Here is a 19,063-nt window from a genome sequence, read left to right as displayed (position 1 = left end):
GAAAACTAGAGCACAGATTAATTAATTAAGTTCACAGGTAAACCACGCTAACATGGCATGATAGTCCCTGGACAAAAATTTACAAACCACACAGTGAAAATTGACACCCGCTACTCCAGTTACTTGAGATTATCATCCCTGGAGCCTCAGCTGGGGCCTGGTCATCTCCAATGAACAGTGATAAGTTTCTGGATTCCAAGGCACCAGCTCCTGGGACAGGTGGGCTGAGGGGTCGAATCTTGAAGGTGATTCAACCACAACCCTGAGCCTCCAGGGCTTTTCCAGCACATAAGTTGGGAGAGTTGAAGGCTGAGTAGCAGTATAGCTTCTGGCCCCCAGCAGCAAAAGCACAGCCATAAAAAAAAAAGCACAGATCATAAACTCTGGTGAGATGAGGGATCTGGGGGGCACTGCCATTTTCTAGCATGCTTGCATCATCACCAAAGTAACAAAAGCTTTGAGTACAGATAAAGCTCATTGATTTAACTTCTTACTGCCTCCCTGGAGTCTCATTTAAGGCCCTTGCAAAAGATAAGCCCTTTGCTCCTAAGAATCTGTTTACCAGTAGAATTAGGCCAAGTGCTAAAACCAAGTATTTAGACACATAAAAACACAAACTTACTAGAGTACTTCTTTTTCAACTGTAACTGATTCATACATTAATATGATGTGGTAAAAGCAAGTAAAATCAAATCTGAGGCTTCACATTAACTGAGGTTATTTAACTTTATTATATTTTAAAATCTGAAGACTGTAAAACAGTATTTATACAAACACCTGAGGACTGTTTAACTGGGCACAGCATCTTCACACAAACAATTTGAGAGAAGACAGTTTAAATTAGAATTTTTGTCTTAAAACACAAAGTGAATAACATAGATGAAACCACCCTTTAAATAGTAGCATTCTCATATAAAGTACATTTGGTTTTCTAAAAAAGAAAATGTACATTCTTGCCCCTGGTGTACATTTTATTGGCATTTATAACAAATGGCTAATACTTTTAGCACAGATTCTCATAGCTTATAAACATTACACCAAAGTTGTACAAAGTAATAACAATTAACATATAGCACCATTTCCCCTCAAAAGTTCTAACTTTAAAAATAAAACCCAAAACGATAAGTCAGAATTAATGCATCTTCCAAAATTTAGCAGAATAAATGGCTCAGAACTAAGCAAATTAACTAACAACATTGCATAGGACAGAGAACTTCCCTGTATGGAAACCAATCTGTGGATTGTTTCTTATCCCCTGAAGACTAAGATGAGAGGTACTAGTGATAGCAAATGATGCAAATATTTTTTCAGAATAAAAACATCCAACTATATAAATAGTTCACCATTACCTCTGTGGCAATGCAAAGTGCCATATTAAATTCAAAAAGAACAGGTTAACTTGTTTGAATACCTACAAGTATAGAATAATATATAAATACAGTATTGAATTCATATGAGGAATAAACATAGACAATAAAATATATATATTTTAAAATTTGGGCACAGGTGTCTTCATGTAAGGGCTTTCCTGATAGCTAAGTTGGTAAAGACTTCGCCTGCAATGCAGGAGACCCCGGTTCAATTCTTGGGTTGGGAACATCCACTGGAGAAGGGATAGTCTTCTTCATATAAAGATGTGAGAAAGAATCCCAAGTTAAATGTCTAAGCTTGGAGAAAATATGTAAAGTTTAGAAATAACAGGTATTTCATTGAAAAAATTTAATTGGACTCCATCAAACCACCCTTGTAGTATAATATCTCCTGCATAGAACAACTACTCTATAATTGTTCAAAATTCATCAAAAACTGATAAAAACACTTTAAGAAAGTTTATAAGCTTGTTTTTTCTTTAAATATTAACAAATACAACATATAGAGAAATAGTAACAAAAGGAAGATAATTTATATGGCTATTCCCTTTCGGGAAATTGATAGAACACGAACAGAACATTGCAGTAACAGACAAAGTATTTGAGAAAGAGATGATATCTATAGTTGCATCTTTAAATTCTCTTCTAAGGAAAACTTCGTGTGAATTTCATTAGAGAGCCTGTCAGTCCCTGATACTTTCCCCTTTGGGATTTAGCTGTTTTGGTTTTACATATATACATTAACCAAAATCAAAGGTGTTTCTTTGTTTCCTGCATGAAGTGTATTTGTAAACTCTACAATAAAATAATAAACAGATAAAGAACTGCCAATTTGAATATGCTAATACTAACATGTTAATGGCTTTTAAAGAAGTAGACCGGACTTATAATAGAGTTCTGCAATTCTGGATAAAATGTAGTTTTAGAGGAACTGTCTACAAAACAAAAATTGCTATGAGAATAAAAATACTTTTACATTAAAAGTTACCAAAACAACTGAAAATTATGTCTAATCTAAACTTATATATTTTTTCAATTATATTTTCCTTCTTTAAGTTTTTCAATATAATAACATAACTTTAAGGCTGGCCCCAATTTCAGCCCCATATACTTCATAATCACATCACTTTTGAGTAGTAGCAGAGCCTTCCCATCAATTTCCTACAGAGAGAAATAAATTATAATTATTAGCACTGATTTCACATTTTGTCAAGTTACTTACATATAAGAACATGTAAATAGAGAGTAGCTGTACATTCTCAATATATATTCTCTGAATATGCATTTATTATTAAAAACTATTAAAAACATAACTTATGTGAAACATCATTTGAACATTTCTAAATTCACTTCAAATTTTAAGAAAAAGTAAACTTAACCTAGTATCTTTGAAGAATGGCCTTTAGCATCAAACTATCTGATTTTAAAAACTATGTGTTGAATATAATACCACATATCTATGACAAATGGTAGATAGAAAACTATGAATTGTAGAAATGAATTTCAGACAGTCATTAACTTTCTTAGAAAGGCTGGGAATGTATGTCAGCATTAATGCAAACTGTAAATGTGCTAAACGGTGTTGTCTTTATGTTGAAAGCTATTCACTTAATTATGTGAAGCTAATTAGATGCTAAAACATATTACTGATTTTCTTACAATATGAAAAAGGATACAAAAGGATACATTTGGTCATGAATTTGATATGTCAGAAAAGACTATAAACATTATTTAACAGACACAAGGTATCCTCCTAATACTATTTATTTGCTTAATAAAACAATTTATGTTTTGGAAGTATGTTTGATTTTCCTGAGTTCCTATTTAAAATAAAGCTGCACTTAATCTTATACAGTTAATGGATTCATCGGGCATCATAAGAAGGACACCATGTTATAAAGGTGGTCATTCCCTCCTACTCACAATCCCAGGGCCAAGCAGGGAGCAGGTGGGGAGGAGGATCTTTGTAGCTGGTCTTACAAACAAGAATACACCTGAGAGTGGCCATGCTGAATCATCTTCTCTTGAGAACTCAAAGACGTGTAAGTATGTTAGGGACTTGGGTACCCATTTAAAGCACAGATCCAGCCTCTATCCTTTAAGGATCTAACTTTGGGCAAAGTGAACTCTCTCAAATATGGGAAAATCAGTTGATAGGGTTCCCCCACCATCCACACTAATCAGTAACCAACTGAAGGGCCTGCAGAGAGATAATTCAAACTCATTACATTAGGAAAACTGGATCAAAAGATACATTACATGTTGCCTGAAGAGGTCAGCAAGGGGGCCTGACTTCTGAGGATCTTTATGTTTCATAAACTGTATCACTTCATCCACAGACCAGGTTTCAGGGTCCTTAGAGAAGCCTTGCTTCAGGACACTGGGGTCAGGTACAGCTATATAACTTGGAGCTTCAACTGGGGGGGAAAAAGACAAATCATACTTGACCTGATCATTATCCTGAAAGAAAAGATGTTAAGCAAGGAATAATTTTATCATTCCTGGAATGTTCTGTGAAGTACCCCAGCATGGACCCAGGATTTCAAAGGTAAAATTTAGTGAAAGCCTAGATAAAGATGACCTGAGGATAGCTACCCAAGAATGTCCCACTTGACCTCCTCCAAACAACAAAAGCAACTTCAGAATGTACCCTAGAGTTTCAAAGATCATGATACAGACCAAACAATCCAAGGCCTCTTTGACCACAGGCAAATACAGAAAAAGACCTGTAACTTAGGTTAAATCAAGGTTAATCTAAGCTAACCTATTGCTCCCTTCCTTTAAGTATTTTGAAGAATTTCTCTCAATCTTCCTCCTCTTGAGAAGACTCAAGATTAGGTTTGAGTCTTTTACTAGGTAATTGCAATGAAAATCCAAAAAATTTAGAGTTTTATAATTGTTTTAATTCACTTTAATAAATAAATTTTCAATAAACCATATTATCTCTTGAGAACCAAATTAGTTCTTTCACTGAATCTGTCCCATGTATTCAATAAAGATTATTTTTAGCATCAATTTATTCTTTAAACTCCTGTCTCTCAAGGCTTAAATGCTTACTTGAATTTTGAAGAAAACAAGATTATTTTGTACTTAGGTCAGAAGCAACTTTAACATTATACGGAATACCTCTTTCAAATTTTACTGCATAGTGATAGATATTTTGGTTGAAGGTTTATATATTTAAAAAGAAATCAAAACATGAAATAATTTAAGTGCTCATACCTCAAAAAGTTATAGTTTTGCTATTCACTAAGTTGTACTCAAAATTTCTTTCTGTCCAGACACATATTCGTTTCCTTAACCAGAATGCCTGACTCTCTAAAGTTAGTATACGATAACAGAAGTGGGTTTGGTGCTTTGCTAGGAAGATTTGTTTCTCTAAACAAAGACCATCAACACAAATTTGATCTTTTTGTGTGTGTGAATTACCCAAAAGTGAACATTTTCTTTCCTGTCATCTGTGCTCTAGCCATTTTAGGGAGAAGTATTCTGGGTATTCACCCAAGGAAAGGGCAAAGAAAACAGAAGATGTAAGAACTTGCAATGGTAAATTTTTGGTGTAGCTTAGAATTTTATATATTTTCTTTTTAAATATTATAACTTTGATGTGAAATAAAAATTCTTTACTAAAATCTATCCTACTTTCTCCTTGAGAAAGAAATGGCAACCCACTCCAGTACCCTTGCATGGAAAATCCCATGGACAGAGGAACTGGTAGGCTATACAGCCCATGGGGGTCGCAAAGAGTCGGACATGACTGAGTGACTTCACTTCACTCACATCCTACTTTCTACTTGTCAGAAATAAAAATGGTGGTCTACCAAGAAACGCTGCTAGGTTGTATCAACTCGAGTAAAAGTGATGATGATACAGACCACGTCATGCCTGAGGCAGTCTAACAATTCAGACAGAAGTCTTTTCCTTTAACTCAAGAAAGACTCAATTTAATATTTAAAAAATTACTGGCAAAGCTAATCACACCTCTAAATTAACATACATTTGTGGGATTTTTTGTTTCTGTCATCAGAATCTGGTATGGGTTATGTCTTGATGTAAAAATAGGATTTCTGGTATAAAATTATAATTTTGTATTAAAAATAAAACAGCTGTGAGCCCACCTATCTCTAATCTACCATGGAAAAATACTTTAATTGGGCCCATATCTTCAAGACAATCAGAGAAGGTTATAAACATTACATTAGTAGTATTATTCACATAATTATATGAAAAATAATTAAAGTCCAGTCACACTCTTCTCCTTAATGGCTCTGTCTTATATACACTAGGCGATCAGTAAATATTTCTGGTATAAATGAAATGAAAGTGACTTGATTTTATCCCAGATGATACTGAATTTCTTTCCTTTAATAAAAATCAACAATTTGTTTCATTCAAATATTGGGGTGGGGCAGGGCAGGAGGTTGTGTGAGCATCATCAGAAATAAAGGTAGACTCAGCTGTAAGTAACAGTTCCAACACCTTAAAGAAAATAAAGTGAAATGCTTACCTATTCTCTGAAGTTGTACATACAGCCTTGGAGTCAGAGTGCCTGGACTGGCCAAGCCACTTTCTAGTTGGGAGACCTTAGTTAAGCGACTTCTCAGATTTCTCACCTGAAAATGTTTACCACCACCTACATCTCGAGAAACTGTTGTAAATATGTAATGCATGAAGCAATGTAAAATATTATGTGCTGGCACATAATATCAGATGGTAATGAAGATGATGATGAGTTTATTACTATTAAGTAACGTTATTACTATTAAGTCTTTCCACACCTAGGAAGACTAGAAGCTGGCATCCTCAAACCCCAAAACAGGCTACTTTGGCATGGTAGTGTTAGATATACATTTGGAAGTGAGATTCAGCATTAGAAGTAACCTTTAGAGCATTCTTCTAAGAAGGCCTATCTTCATAAGCTCATATAGTGAAAATATCTAAAAACTTACAATACACTACCCTTTTATAAAATGAACACCTATCTTTAGATTCTTTACAAAAATCACTCCAAACCCAGAGACAATCTATATGGGGTATATGAGATGGGAGTGACAATATTAAATGTGTCACAGCATGTGTACAGATGATATCCATGATAAAAGACAAGGGAGTGAGTTGATTCCTACTTCCTTTATTCCTCAACCTTGCCTAAATGCCTATCTGGTGAAAAAAGACAAAACACTTATTCCCTCCACCCCAACATCCTTAATCTTTAAAAGGGTACAGGATAGAGCTATCTTTGCACGTGGAAGGCTGTTCTGGCTCTTTCTAAATGAGTGGTAGGATGCTGTACAGTTTATACACATCATGTTCTCCTGGTCGGTGTGAGGGAATGACTGAGAGTGTGGAAAACAGGGAAATGGCTGCAGCAACAGGATGCCAGAGCCTAGATCTGGGAGCCAAGTACAGGCTGGGGCCAGGAAAGGTCTCAAGAGGGACAAGGAAGGGAGCACATTAGAATGAAGAGGGAGTGCATCCTTCCAGGCCTCAGAGTCATACGAGGTTTGTGAGTCCAGACAGTATCCAAGGAAATGAGAAACTACAATGGAATGAAAACCAATAAAATAAAGAAGTCTCTATCAGAAACATGATTGGTGATCCAGATTCCCAGAAACAGTTCTGTAATGCCATGAGGATTAGATCATCTGCAGCAGCTTGGCCCTGACAATGATGTGAAGGGGAGGACTCTTACCTCCTCAATTTTGACAATTTCTTCAATGTGATAAACTCTCAGGGGATGATGTGGGGCATAGGAACCTTAAGGGGAAAGACAAACCCATCAGACGAGAATCATTGTTTTGGAAAATACCTTCACTTTCCCTCTGCACTTCCAATTCAACTTCAAGCTGACTACTCTTGATAGGTGATTTGGTCTCCACTACTTTGAGGCTTGAGGTGCATGGCATACTTTGAGAACCATTCATGGAGACTGGAGTATGAGTGCTTATAGGATTTTTTCTGGCAGGACTCAAAGAATTTGCTGAACTAAGTGGTGACTTCTTGGACTCTTCAGAAAGCTTTTCCTTTTTGGCCATGCCATCTTCCTCAGAAGGTAATACTTCCTCTACAAGAAAAAAAAAAAAATACGAAGGCAATAAGAAAAAAGACAGAGGCAATTATCTTCAACAGACTTACAGTTTGAATACTACTAAAATGTCAAAAATCCCCTAAATTGGCAACAATAGTTTACTTAAGCCATGGTGTAATGAACTACAAACCTCTAACACAAAGCACATGGCTATCCCCTTCTTGATTTCACTGTCCTGAAATCCAAATTGATTCTAATGACATCATCTATTTTTCTCATAAATAACCTTTGCCAGTCTTGCCACCAAGACTATGAACACTTCACTAAAACATTTATTTTTACAAATACAGTTCTTACACAATTGGTTTCTAACATTTGCTTACTACCTGGGCACTTAAAAAAAAAAAAACAAAAACCTTCACTGGAGAAATGTTTTAGGTTTTTCTATTCCTCTTTCTATAAAGCTTTTGCAATACAAAGCTGAATGGGAATTGCTGCTATAATTATTTTTCTTTAATCTAAGGAGAAATGACAACTGTGCATTTCTTAAGGGAATGAAGTGCTCAACAAAGCTGCCAAAGTAATAAATAGCTAACTGCCAAACGGATTTGGCAGTTGGGAAATATACTCCCCTATTCCCAACACCAACACTCAACAGCATACATAAGTGATAGCAGAATGACTTTTCTTTCCAATCTTGCAACATGTAACTACTGTTTACCTTCAGAGGGATGCACTATTATTTTGGGTTGCTTAGGAGAGAGAGGAGCAACATAAGGCAAAGGTTGTTCAGAAGGTCGTTTGGTGATTTTCTTTTCCATTATATCTTCTTCTACTGTTTTCAAAAAAAGAGATGTCTGTTTTAACTAATTAATATACTTAGGCATTTTCATATCAACAGCATAAAACACTTCTTTGTATATCATTTGTCTACATAACTTGATCAATAATCATTTGTTTATGAACAAGATGTGCTCATTTCATCCTATTAAATATTTCAGTGATATACAAGGGTTAAAACCATTATATCCAGGCTTCACTGATTCTAGGGTCATCATATTTTTCTAACTCTCTCAGGCAGCAGTGAGGCAACTAAAAAGGCCTGAGAAAATTGCTCCCATGAACAAAAAAGTTTAAGAATTCAGAGAAGTTAGAGTAGATAGAGTACAAAGAACACTCCATTTTATAGGTAACAATCCTGGCCTAGGGCTACTCTTAAAACAATTCTACTGCTTACTTATCATTCAACCAAATGCATTTCTTCTTAAAAGACCATTCTTTAAGGCATAATCCTAAAATGAATCAATATTTTGATTTAATCTCCAACTAAAAGGAAAAATAAAGTACAATAAAAATCTATAAAGTAGGATAATAGATCTTCAGAAAGGAGACAGACTGCAATGACAAAGTACCAAAGTCAAACTTCATCTAGTTAAAAATGGCTAAGGGTCAGGCATGTCCCTTAAAATCCTCTGATAAGTAATTTTTAACCATCCTGTTACTGACTGATTACGAATGAGTCTAAAAGCGTTCTTGACTTTTGATTTTATTTTTAATCATCAACTATAAAAATCAACAGCCAAAACATATTTCAGTGAATAAGATGTATTTCTACAATTAGGACTGTTAAATTCTAAGAAAAGAAATAACTGACTTTTTTCATACCAATTTACTGATACAGAAAATTTGAACACTAAAGTATACAGTTTCTACAGTTTTCTATAGGTATTTACTTCAGAATTATAGCAAGAGCAGAAAAATTCTTTACTTACCTTTTATGTACAACATTATAATACTTTATGAAGCTAGTATATGGTCTACTATCTGGGATTGATACAAACATAAAACTGATTCTTGACTTCTGTTTCTGGGTACTGTAGTAAGCTAAGGCATGAAACTGTTCTTGCAGAGTAATTAGAAAAAGCCAGATAATTTACAAAGTACTTTAAAAGTCATCATAGAGAGGCACTTCCAAGATGACTGATTAAGGACTTTCCATTCTTTCATAAAACTAATGACAGCACTGGCAAAATCAACTTCTTCAAAACTCTGGATGTTAACAAAAGGCTTAAGTGAGTGAAAGCCACTCAGTCATGTCTGACTTTTCTGACCCCATGGACTATAGCCTGCCAGGCTCCTCTGTCCATGGAATTCTCCAGGCCAGAATACTGGAATGGGTAGCCATTCCCTTCTCCAGGGGATCGTCCCAACCCAGGGATCCAGCCCAGGTCTCCTGCATTGCAGGCGATTCTTTACTGTCTGAGCCACCAGGGAAGCCCAAGAATACTGGAATGGTTAGCCTATCCCTTCTTCAGGGGATACAACAACCAAAAAAGCGTTTATTCAAGAAAAATGGCTGAATATCAGAACAACAAATTCTGACATTTTAGCTTCCCCCATCTTAATCTCAGTTTTTCAGCAGTTTTGCAAACCAATAGCTTCGCAACTAAAGTAGCTGTGAAAGCCAGCAGCCTAACACTGGAAGGGGCACAAAGCATTTGGAATTCTACAAAAGCTTCACCCTCAGAGAACTGTCTCTGAAAACCTCTGATCTCTGGGTTTGTTTTATTTGACCTAAATCAGAGGCTGCTCTGTGTGAACAGTCCTATCTCCAAAGCACTGGTCAAAAATTAAACCAAATCAAAACCAAAAACCACGACAGTGGCAAATGTTTAGTGGTGATGCTCTCTAAGGCAGGATTATCAGTTGGGGCTGACAAAAAGCTTGACCAAAAGAACGGGAGAATGAGATGTCCATTAGGACACTTAGAAAAGCACTGAGATATTCCTGCAAATCTGTAAGGCCGTATGTATGTGCATGGCTTTATGAATGCCTAGGGAAGACTTTGGAAGGCCCTAATCTTTCATTTCTTGACAACTATGAAGCGCTGCAAGGAATGTTGAAGGTAAGTTTCAACACACCAAAAAAAACCCTTGACAAAGGCTGGAAGATATACTGGTTCTGGGCACTTAGGAAAATCCCTGTACAATCACTAGCTGACCACTAAGGTCATAGTAAACACCCTCTTCCAACAACACAAGAGAAGACTCTACACATGGACATTACCAGATGGTCAAAAGCAAAATCAGATTGATTATATTCTTTGCAGCCAAAGATGGAGAGACTCTATACAGTCAGCAAAAACAAAACCGGAAGCCGACTGTGGCTCAGATCATGAACACCTTACTGCCAAATTCAAACTGAAATTAAAGAAAGTGGGGAAAACCACTAGACCATTCAGGTATGACCTAAATCAAATCCCTTATGATTATACAGTGGAAGTGTCAAATAGATTAGACACTAAGGGACTAGATCTGATAGACAGAGTGCCTGATGAACTATGGACTGAGGTTTGTGACATTCTACAGGAGACAGGGATCAAGACCATCCACAAGGAAAAGAAATGCAAAAAAGTAAAATGGCTGTCTGAGGAGGCCTTACAAATAGCTGTGAAAAGAAGAGAAGCAAAAAGCAAAGGAGAAAAAGAAAGATATAAGCATCTGAATGCAGAGTTCCAAAGAATAGCAAGGAGAGATAAGAAACCCTTCTTCAGCAATTAATGCAAAGAAATAGAGGAAAACAACAGAATGGGAAAGACTAGAGATCTCTTCAAGAAAATTAGAAATACCAAGGGAACATTTCATGCAAAGATGGACTCGATAAAGGACAGAAATGGTAGGGACCTAACAGAAGCAGAAGATATTAAGAAGAGGTGGCAAGAATACACAGAAAACTGTACAAAAAAGATCTTCACAACACACATAATCCTGATGGTGTGATCACTCACCTAGAGCCAGACATCCTGGAATGTGAGGTCAAGTGGGCCTTAGAAAGCATCACTACAAACAAAGCTAGTGGAGGTGATGGAATTCCAGTGGAGCTCTTTCAAATCGTGAAAGATGATGCTGTGAAAGTGCTACACTTAATATCCCAGCAAATTTGGAAAACTCAGCAGTGGCCACAGGACTGGAAAAGGTCACATTTCATTCCAATCCCAAAGAAAGACAATGCCAAAGAATGCTCAAAATACCAGACAATTGCACTCATCTCACACGCTAGTAAAGTAATGCTCAAAATTCTCCAAGCCAGGCTTCCACAATACGTGAACTATGAACTTCCAGATGTTCAAGCTGGTTTTAGAAAAGGCAGAGGAACCAGAGATCCAATTGCCAACATCTGCTGGATCATCAAAAAAGCAAGAGAGTTCCAGAAAAACATCTATTTCTGCTTTATTGACTATGCCAAAGCCTTTGACTGTGAGGATCACAATAAACTGTGGAAAATCCTGGAAGAGATGGGAATACCAGACCACCTGACCTGCCTCTTGAGAAACCTATATGCGGGTCAGGAAGCAACAGTTAGAACTGGACATGGAACAACAGACTGGTTCCAAATAGGAAAAGGAGTACGTCAAGGCTGTATATTGTTACCCTGCTTATTTAACTTATATGCAGAGTACATCATGAGAAACGCTGGACTGGAAGAAGCACAAGCTGGAATCAAGATTGCCGGGAGAAATATCAATAACCTCAGATATGCAGATGATACCACCCTTACGGCAGAAAGTGAAGAGGAATTAAAAAGCCTTTTGATGAAAGTGAAAGAGGAAAGTGAAAAAGTTGGCTTAAAGCTCAACATTCAGAAAACAAAGATCATGGCATCTGGTCCCATCACTTCATGGGAAATACATGGGGAAACAGTGGAAACAGTGTCAGACTTTATTTTTTGGGCTCCAAAATCACTGCAGATGGTGATTGCAGTCATGAAATTAAAAGATGCTTACTCCTTGGAAGGAAAGTTATGACCAAACTAGACAGCATCTTGAAAAGGAGAGATATTACTTTGCCAACAAAGGTCTGTCTAGTCAAGGCTATGGATTTTCCAGCGGTCATGTATGGATGTGAGAGTTGGACTGTGAAGAAAGCTGAGCACCAAAGAATTGATGTTTTTGAACTGTGGTGTTGGAGAAGACTCTTGAGAGTCCATTGGACTGCAAGGAGGTCCAACCAGTCCATCCTAAAGGAGATCAGTCCTGGGTGTTCATTGGCAGGACTGATGCTAAAGCTAAAACTCCAATACTTTGGCCACCTCATGTGAAGAGTTGACTCACTGGAAAAGACCCTGATGCTGGGAGGGATTGGGGGCAGGAGGAGAAGGGGACAACAGAGGTTGAGATGGCTGGATGGCATCACTGACTCGATGCACATGAGTTTGGGTAAACTCCGGGAGTTGATGATGGACAGGAAGGCCTGACATGCTGCAATTCATGGGGTCACAAAGAGTCGGACACCACTGAGCAACTGAACTGAACTGAAGTAACTGAACAGATGTCAGTAGTCACATATAACAAAATTAGCCCATGAAAAGTCATTAAATTAGTCCAATAAAGTCTCTTAAAAATAGAAACATCACCAGCAACAACAGACCCTAAGAAGGAGTAGGGAACCTGATTTTCAGACTTGCTGCATTATATTACTTTTAAATTTCAATTAAAAATTAGGAGACATGCAAAGAAATGGAAAGTATGACCCATACATGGTGGGGGGGGGGGGGCGGTGAGAGTCAACAGAACCTGCCTATGAGAAAGCCCAAACATTGGACTTATCAAGCAAAGATATCAAATCAGTTATTTTAAATGTGGACAAAGAACTTTAAAAAAAATCATGTCTAAAGAATTAAAAGAAAGTATAAGAACAATGTCTCACACTATTGATAAAGTGATAAAAAATTATTTAAAAAAGAATCAAATAGAACTTCAAGACTTGAAAAGAGTAATAAATGAAATAAAAAATAATACACTAGGGGGCTCAACAGCAGATTTGAATTATCAGAAGAATCACCAAATTTTGAAAAAGGTCAACTGAAATTAGTCTGAGGAACAGGAAAAAGAAAAGACCATCACAGCACTATAAAGCAATTATCCTCCAGTAAAAAAAAATTTTTTTTAAACATCAATGTAAAACAGGAAATGAGGGTGGTCTTGTCCAATCTGACTCCAAGATTTGAGGAGTTATGCAGTACACAATAGCTGCATAAATCCCATTACTAAGTAACTGTTGTTATTTAAGAATTAAATAAAAATATTTTTCTTCAAAAAAGAAGAAAAAATGAACAGACCTCAGAGACCTGTGGGATATCAAAGATCAAGCAGTACCAAAATACACATAATGAGAAACTCCTGGAAGGAGAAGACAGATAATAAGGAACAGAAAGACTATTTGAAGAAATAATGTCTAAAAGCTTCCCAAATTTAATGAAAACTGTTAATGTGCACAATCCAAAAAATACAAAAGTCTCCAATTATGATAAACTCAAAGATATCCACATCTAGAAAAAAACGCAGTCAACCATCAAAAGCAAAAGATGAAAGATGATATTGAAATCAATAACAGAAAAGCAAATCATACATACAAAGGATCCTAAAGAAGACTAGCAACTGACTTCTCATCAGAAACTACAGAGGCTAGAAGGAAGTAGAAATATATTCAAAGCACTGAAACAAAAAGATGGTCAATGAAGAATTATATATCTAGCAAAACTAATCTGTTAAAAATGAAGGAGAAAATAGGAAATTCTCCATAAAGAAAATTTGAGAAAAACTTTCATTTGTCTCATTCCTAGAGAGGTACCCTGTAAGAAACACAGGGGACTCCTTCAAGATGAAATGAAAACAGACAATAACTTAAATCTACATTAGAAAAAAAGAGTACCATTTAAAATGTATAAAATGTAATCTGTATGACAATAATAGCACAACGAAGGGTGCAAGAAATAAAGTTATGCTTCAGCAAAGTTTTTGCTGAAGTTTTAATACCAACCAAATTAAGTTGGTATTAATCCAAACTGAAAAAAAGACCTTCACGACCAAGATGATCACGATGGTATGATCATTCACCTAGAGCCAGATATCCTGGAATGTGAAGTCAAGGAGGCCTTAGAAAGCATCACTACGAACAAACCTAGTGGAGGTGATGGAATTCCAGTTGAGCTGTTTCAATTCCTGAAAGATGATGCTGTGAAAGTGCTGCACTAAATATGCCAGCAAATTTGGAAAACTCAGCAGTGGCCATGGAAAAGGTCAGTTTTCATTCCAATCCCAAAGAAAGGCAATGCCAAAGAATGCTCAAACTATCACACAATTACACTCATCTCAACGCTAGTAAAGTAATGCTCAAAATTCTTCAAGCCAGGCTTTAGCAATACGTGAATCATGAACTTCTGATGTTCAAGCTGGTTTTAGAAAAGGCAGAGGAACCAGAGATCCAATTGCCAATATCTGCTGGATCATCAAAAAAGCAAGAGAGTTCCAGAAAAACATCTATTTCTGCTTTATTGACTATGCCAAAGCCTTTGACTGTGTGGATCACAATAAACTGTGGAAAATTCTGAAAGAGATGGGAATACCAGACCACCTGACCTGCCTCTTGAGAAACCTATATGCAGGTCAGGAAGCAACAGTTAGACATGGAACAACAGACTGGTTCCAAATAGGAAAAGGAGTACGTCAAAGATGTATATTGTCACCCTGTTTATTTAACTTATATGCAGAGTACATCATGAGAAATGCTGGGTTGGAGGAAGCACAAGCTGGAATCAAGACTGCCGGGAGAAATATCAATAACCTCAGATATGCAGATGACACCACCCTTATGGCAGAAAGTGAAGAGGAACTAAAGAGCCTCTTGATGAAAGTGAAAGAGAAGAGTGAAAAAGTTGGCGTAAAGCTCAACATTCAGAAAATGAAGATCATGGCATCCGGTCCCATCACTTCATGGGAAATAGATGGGGAAACAGGGGAAACAGTGGCTGACTTTATTTTTCTGGGCTCCAAAATCACGGCAGATGGTGATTGCAGCCATGAAAATAAAAGACACTTATTCCTTGGAAGGAAAGTTATGACAAACCTAGATAGCATATTAAAAAGCAGAGACATTACTTTGCCAACAAAGGTCTGCCTAGTCAAGGCTATGGTTTTTCCAGTGGTCATGTATGGATGTGAGAATTGGACTGTGAAGAAAGCTGAGCACCGAAGAATTGATGCTTTTGAACTGTGGTGTTGGAGAAGACTCTTGAGAGTCCCTTGGACGGCAAGGAGATCCAACCAGTCCATTCTAAAGGAGATCAGCCTGGAGTGTTCTTTCGAAGGAATGACACTAAAGCTGAAACTCCAGTACTTTGGCCACCTGATGCGAAGAGTTGACTCATTGGAAAAGACTCTGATGCTGGGAGGGATTGGGGGCAAGCATAGAAGGGGACGACAGAGGATGAGATGGCTGGATTGCATCACTGACTCGATGGATGTGGGTGTGAGTGAACTCCAGGAGTTGGTGATGGACAAGGAGGCCTGGCGTGCTGCGATTCATGGGGTCACAAAGAGTCGGACACGACTGAGCAACTGAACTGACTGAATCCAAACTAGACTGTTTTAAATAGAGATGTTAATTTTAATCCCCAAGGCAATTTAAAAAATAACTCAAAATATAGTAGGGCAGTCGCAAGATGGCGGAGGAATAGGACGGGGAGATCACTTTCTCCCCCACAAATTCATCTAAAGATCATTTGAATGCTGAGCAACATCCACAAAACTTTTGGACACTGGCAGAGGACACCAGTCACCCAGAAAGGCAGCCCATTCTCCTCGAAAGAAGGTAGGACAAAATATAAAAGACAAAAAGAGAGACAAAAGTTAGGGGCCAAGACTTTTCCTGGGGAGGGAGTCATGAAGGAGGAGAAGTTTCCAAACACCAGGAAACCCTCTCACCGGTTGGTCGGTGGGGAGTTTTGGAATCTCAGTTGAGTTCAGTTTGGTCATATCTGACTCTTTGCGACCCCATGAATCGTAGCACACCAGGCCTCCCTGTCCATCACCAACTCCCAGAGTTCACCCAAACTCGTGTGTATCGAGTTGGTGATGCCATCCAGCTATCTCATCTTCTGTCGTCCCCTTCTCCTCCTGCCCCCAATCCATTCCAGCATCAGAGTCTTTTCCATTGAGTCAACTCTTCGCATGAGGTGGCTAAAGTATTTGCATTTCAGACTCAGCATCAATCCTTCCAATGAACACCCAGGACGGGTCTCCTTTAGGATGGACTGGTTGGATCTCCTTGCAGTCCAAGGGACTCTCAAGAGTCTTCTCCAACACCACAGTTCAAAAGCATCAATTCTTCAGCACTCAGCTTTCTTCACAGTCCAACTCTCACATCCATATATGACCACTGGAAAAACCATAGCCTTGACTAGACGGACCTTTGTTGGCAAAGTAATATCTCTGGCTTTTTAATATGCTATCCAGGTTGGTCATAACTTTCCTTCCAGGGAGTAAGCATCTTTTAATTTCATGACTGCAATCACCATCTGCAGTGATTTTGGAGGCCCAAAAATAAAGTCTGACACTGTTTCCCCTGTTTCCCCATCTATTTCCCATGAAGTGATGGGACCAGATGCCATGATCTTAGTTTGCTCAATGTTGAGCTTTAAGCCAACTTTTTCACTTTCCTCTTTCACTTTCATCAAAAGGCTTTTTAATTCCTCTTCACTTTCTGCCATAAGGGTGGTGTCATCTGCATATCTGAGGTTATTGATATTTCTCCCGGCAATCTTGATTCCAGCTTGTGCTTCTTCCAGCCCAGCGTTTCTCATGATGTATCTCAGAGGGCAACAAAACTAGAAGAAAAAAAAAACCCCACAGAATACGTGCTGAACTGCCACTCCCAGTGGAAAAGTACCCCAGATACTCACGTCCAGCCACCGAAGAGTTGGGGCTGGACAGGGAGTCACCGGCTGCATGTTTAAGGTAAGGACCGGGCCTGAATGCCCTGAGGACAATCTGAGGGAGCTAATGTGAGATAGCAACCCAAACTATGGGATAACCAGACAGAAAAAAAAGAGAACTTTCCCATGAAAGACTCTAACCTAATGCGCATCTTGGCCCACTCACAGAACAAAGGATTGAGTGAATACCAATGGAGAGCTAGCTCCTTTATACAGGCCCCTCCCCCACTGGAGGCAGATAGGCAGGTGTGCGATAACAAGAGCCAGAAGGCAAGGGGCAATCTCGGCCCCAGAGACTGGAATCCTCTACCAAACTGTGAGCAGGCTCCCAATTGCTAACCACATATTCCTGGGATCCTAGAGGGATGACATCTGCCAGGAGGGTTGCAGCCTGAGTTCAGCTCCCCAGGTGAGACACACAGCATATCAGAGACAGTGCTCTCACAGTGCACCGGGGAAACCGAGCAGCCAGGACCCGGGAGGTGATTAAGACACACAGCCCAACTGGGACAGTGTGCTTGCCAAGCACCTGGTCACCTGAGCTGCTCAGACCTGGGAAGGGCACAAAACGCATGCCCAACTGACTCTGTGCCCTTGTGGAGAACACGAGAACCTGAACCTGAGCAGCTTAGACCTGGGAAGTGCAGGAAACGCAGGGCCTGCTTTGGACAGTACCCCTGCAGAGCAACCTGGAGCCTGAGCAGTGTAGACCTGGAAAGCACATACCACCATGAGCTGGGGCAAACCCTGTGAGGTCCCTACACTGCGAGCACTCACCACACATGCCTGTGATATTTGTTTGCAGTGTTACTCCCTTTCCACAACACAAGTGAACAAGTGAGCCTAAATAAGTGACCACCTTTGCCCCCTTGTCTCAGGGTGGAAATTAGACCCTGAAGAGACTTGCAAACAGAGGAAGGCAAAATAAACAAAGAAGAGGGAACTGCTCTGGAACTGACAGGTGCAACAGATTAAAACCCAGTAGTTAACACTGACTAAGCATTGGAAGGAACCTATAGACCATGAGAAGTATAAGCTGAACAAGGAAATATCTGAAACAGAACTGAGCACACACTGCCCACAACAGCTCCAGAGAAATTTCTAAATACATTTTTACTATTACCATTTTTTTATTTTTAGGTACTTTATTACTACTTTAATTTTCATTTTTATACACTACTATTACCTTGCAAAAAAAGACCCTATTTCTAATGCAAATTTCATATATATTTTTCATAATTTTTGTGATAGATTTTGTTTTGCATTTTTAATATTGTATTTTTCAGAATCTACTCTAGGTTTCTAATCTTTGCTTTTTGGTATTTGCTATTAACTTTGTACCTTTAAGAATCTAATCTGCAATAACCATGTTCACATAGGGGTGTGATTACTGGCTTCATTGCTCTTTATACTTCTGACTCTCCCTTTTCTGCACCTGGTCACCTATATCTCGTCCCTCCCACTTCTATTCTCTACTTAACTCTGTGAATCTCTCTGGGTGTTCCAGGCTGTGGAGAACACCTAGGGAACTGATTACTGGCTAGACTGGTCTCTCCCCTTTTGACGCCCCCTCTTCTCCTCCTGGTCACCTCTATCTCCCTCCTCCCTCTTCTCTTCTCTGTGTAACTCTCTGAACCTATCTGGGTGTTCCAGACTGTGGAGAGCACATAGGGAATTGATTACTGCCTAGATAGCTCTCTCCCCTTTTGACTCCCCCTCTTCTTCTGGTCACCTCTATCTTTCTCCTCTCTCTTCTCTTCTCCATGTATCTCTGTGAACCTTTCTGGGTATCCCTCACTGTGGAGAATTTTTTCACCATTAACCTAGATATTTTATCATCTATGGTGTATGGATGGAGAAGTCTTGAGGCTACTGTAATAAAAAGACTGAAAGC

At 38.4% G+C, this 19,063-nt stretch overlaps 1 protein-coding gene across 1 annotated transcript in view; it reads right to left on the bottom strand.

Annotated features, from left to right (window-relative positions):
- Positions 1-707: 707 nt before the first annotated feature.
- SCML2 (Scm polycomb group protein like 2) overlaps positions 708-19,063 on the bottom strand; it is a 121,386-nt gene continuing 103,030 nt past the window's right edge. Inside the window, exons 12-15 of the mRNA XM_061408035.1 lie at positions 8,120-8,233; positions 7,180-7,434; positions 3,630-3,787; positions 708-2,531 (exon numbers count right to left, since the gene is read on the bottom strand). Coding sequence (XP_061264019.1) covers positions 2,403-2,531; positions 3,630-3,787; positions 7,180-7,434; positions 8,120-8,233 — 656 coding nt within the window. The 3' untranslated portion in view covers positions 708-2,402. The remainder of the gene's footprint in view (positions 2,532-3,629; positions 3,788-7,179; positions 7,435-8,119; positions 8,234-19,063) is intronic.

This window comes from Bos javanicus, chromosome X (genome assembly GCF_032452875.1).
Source record: "Bos javanicus breed banteng chromosome X, ARS-OSU_banteng_1.0, whole genome shotgun sequence".
NCBI lineage: Eukaryota > Metazoa > Chordata > Mammalia > Artiodactyla > Bovidae > Bos > Bos javanicus.
Note: the sequence above shows the minus strand (reverse complement) of the source record. Positions and strands in the feature narration are given on the sequence as shown.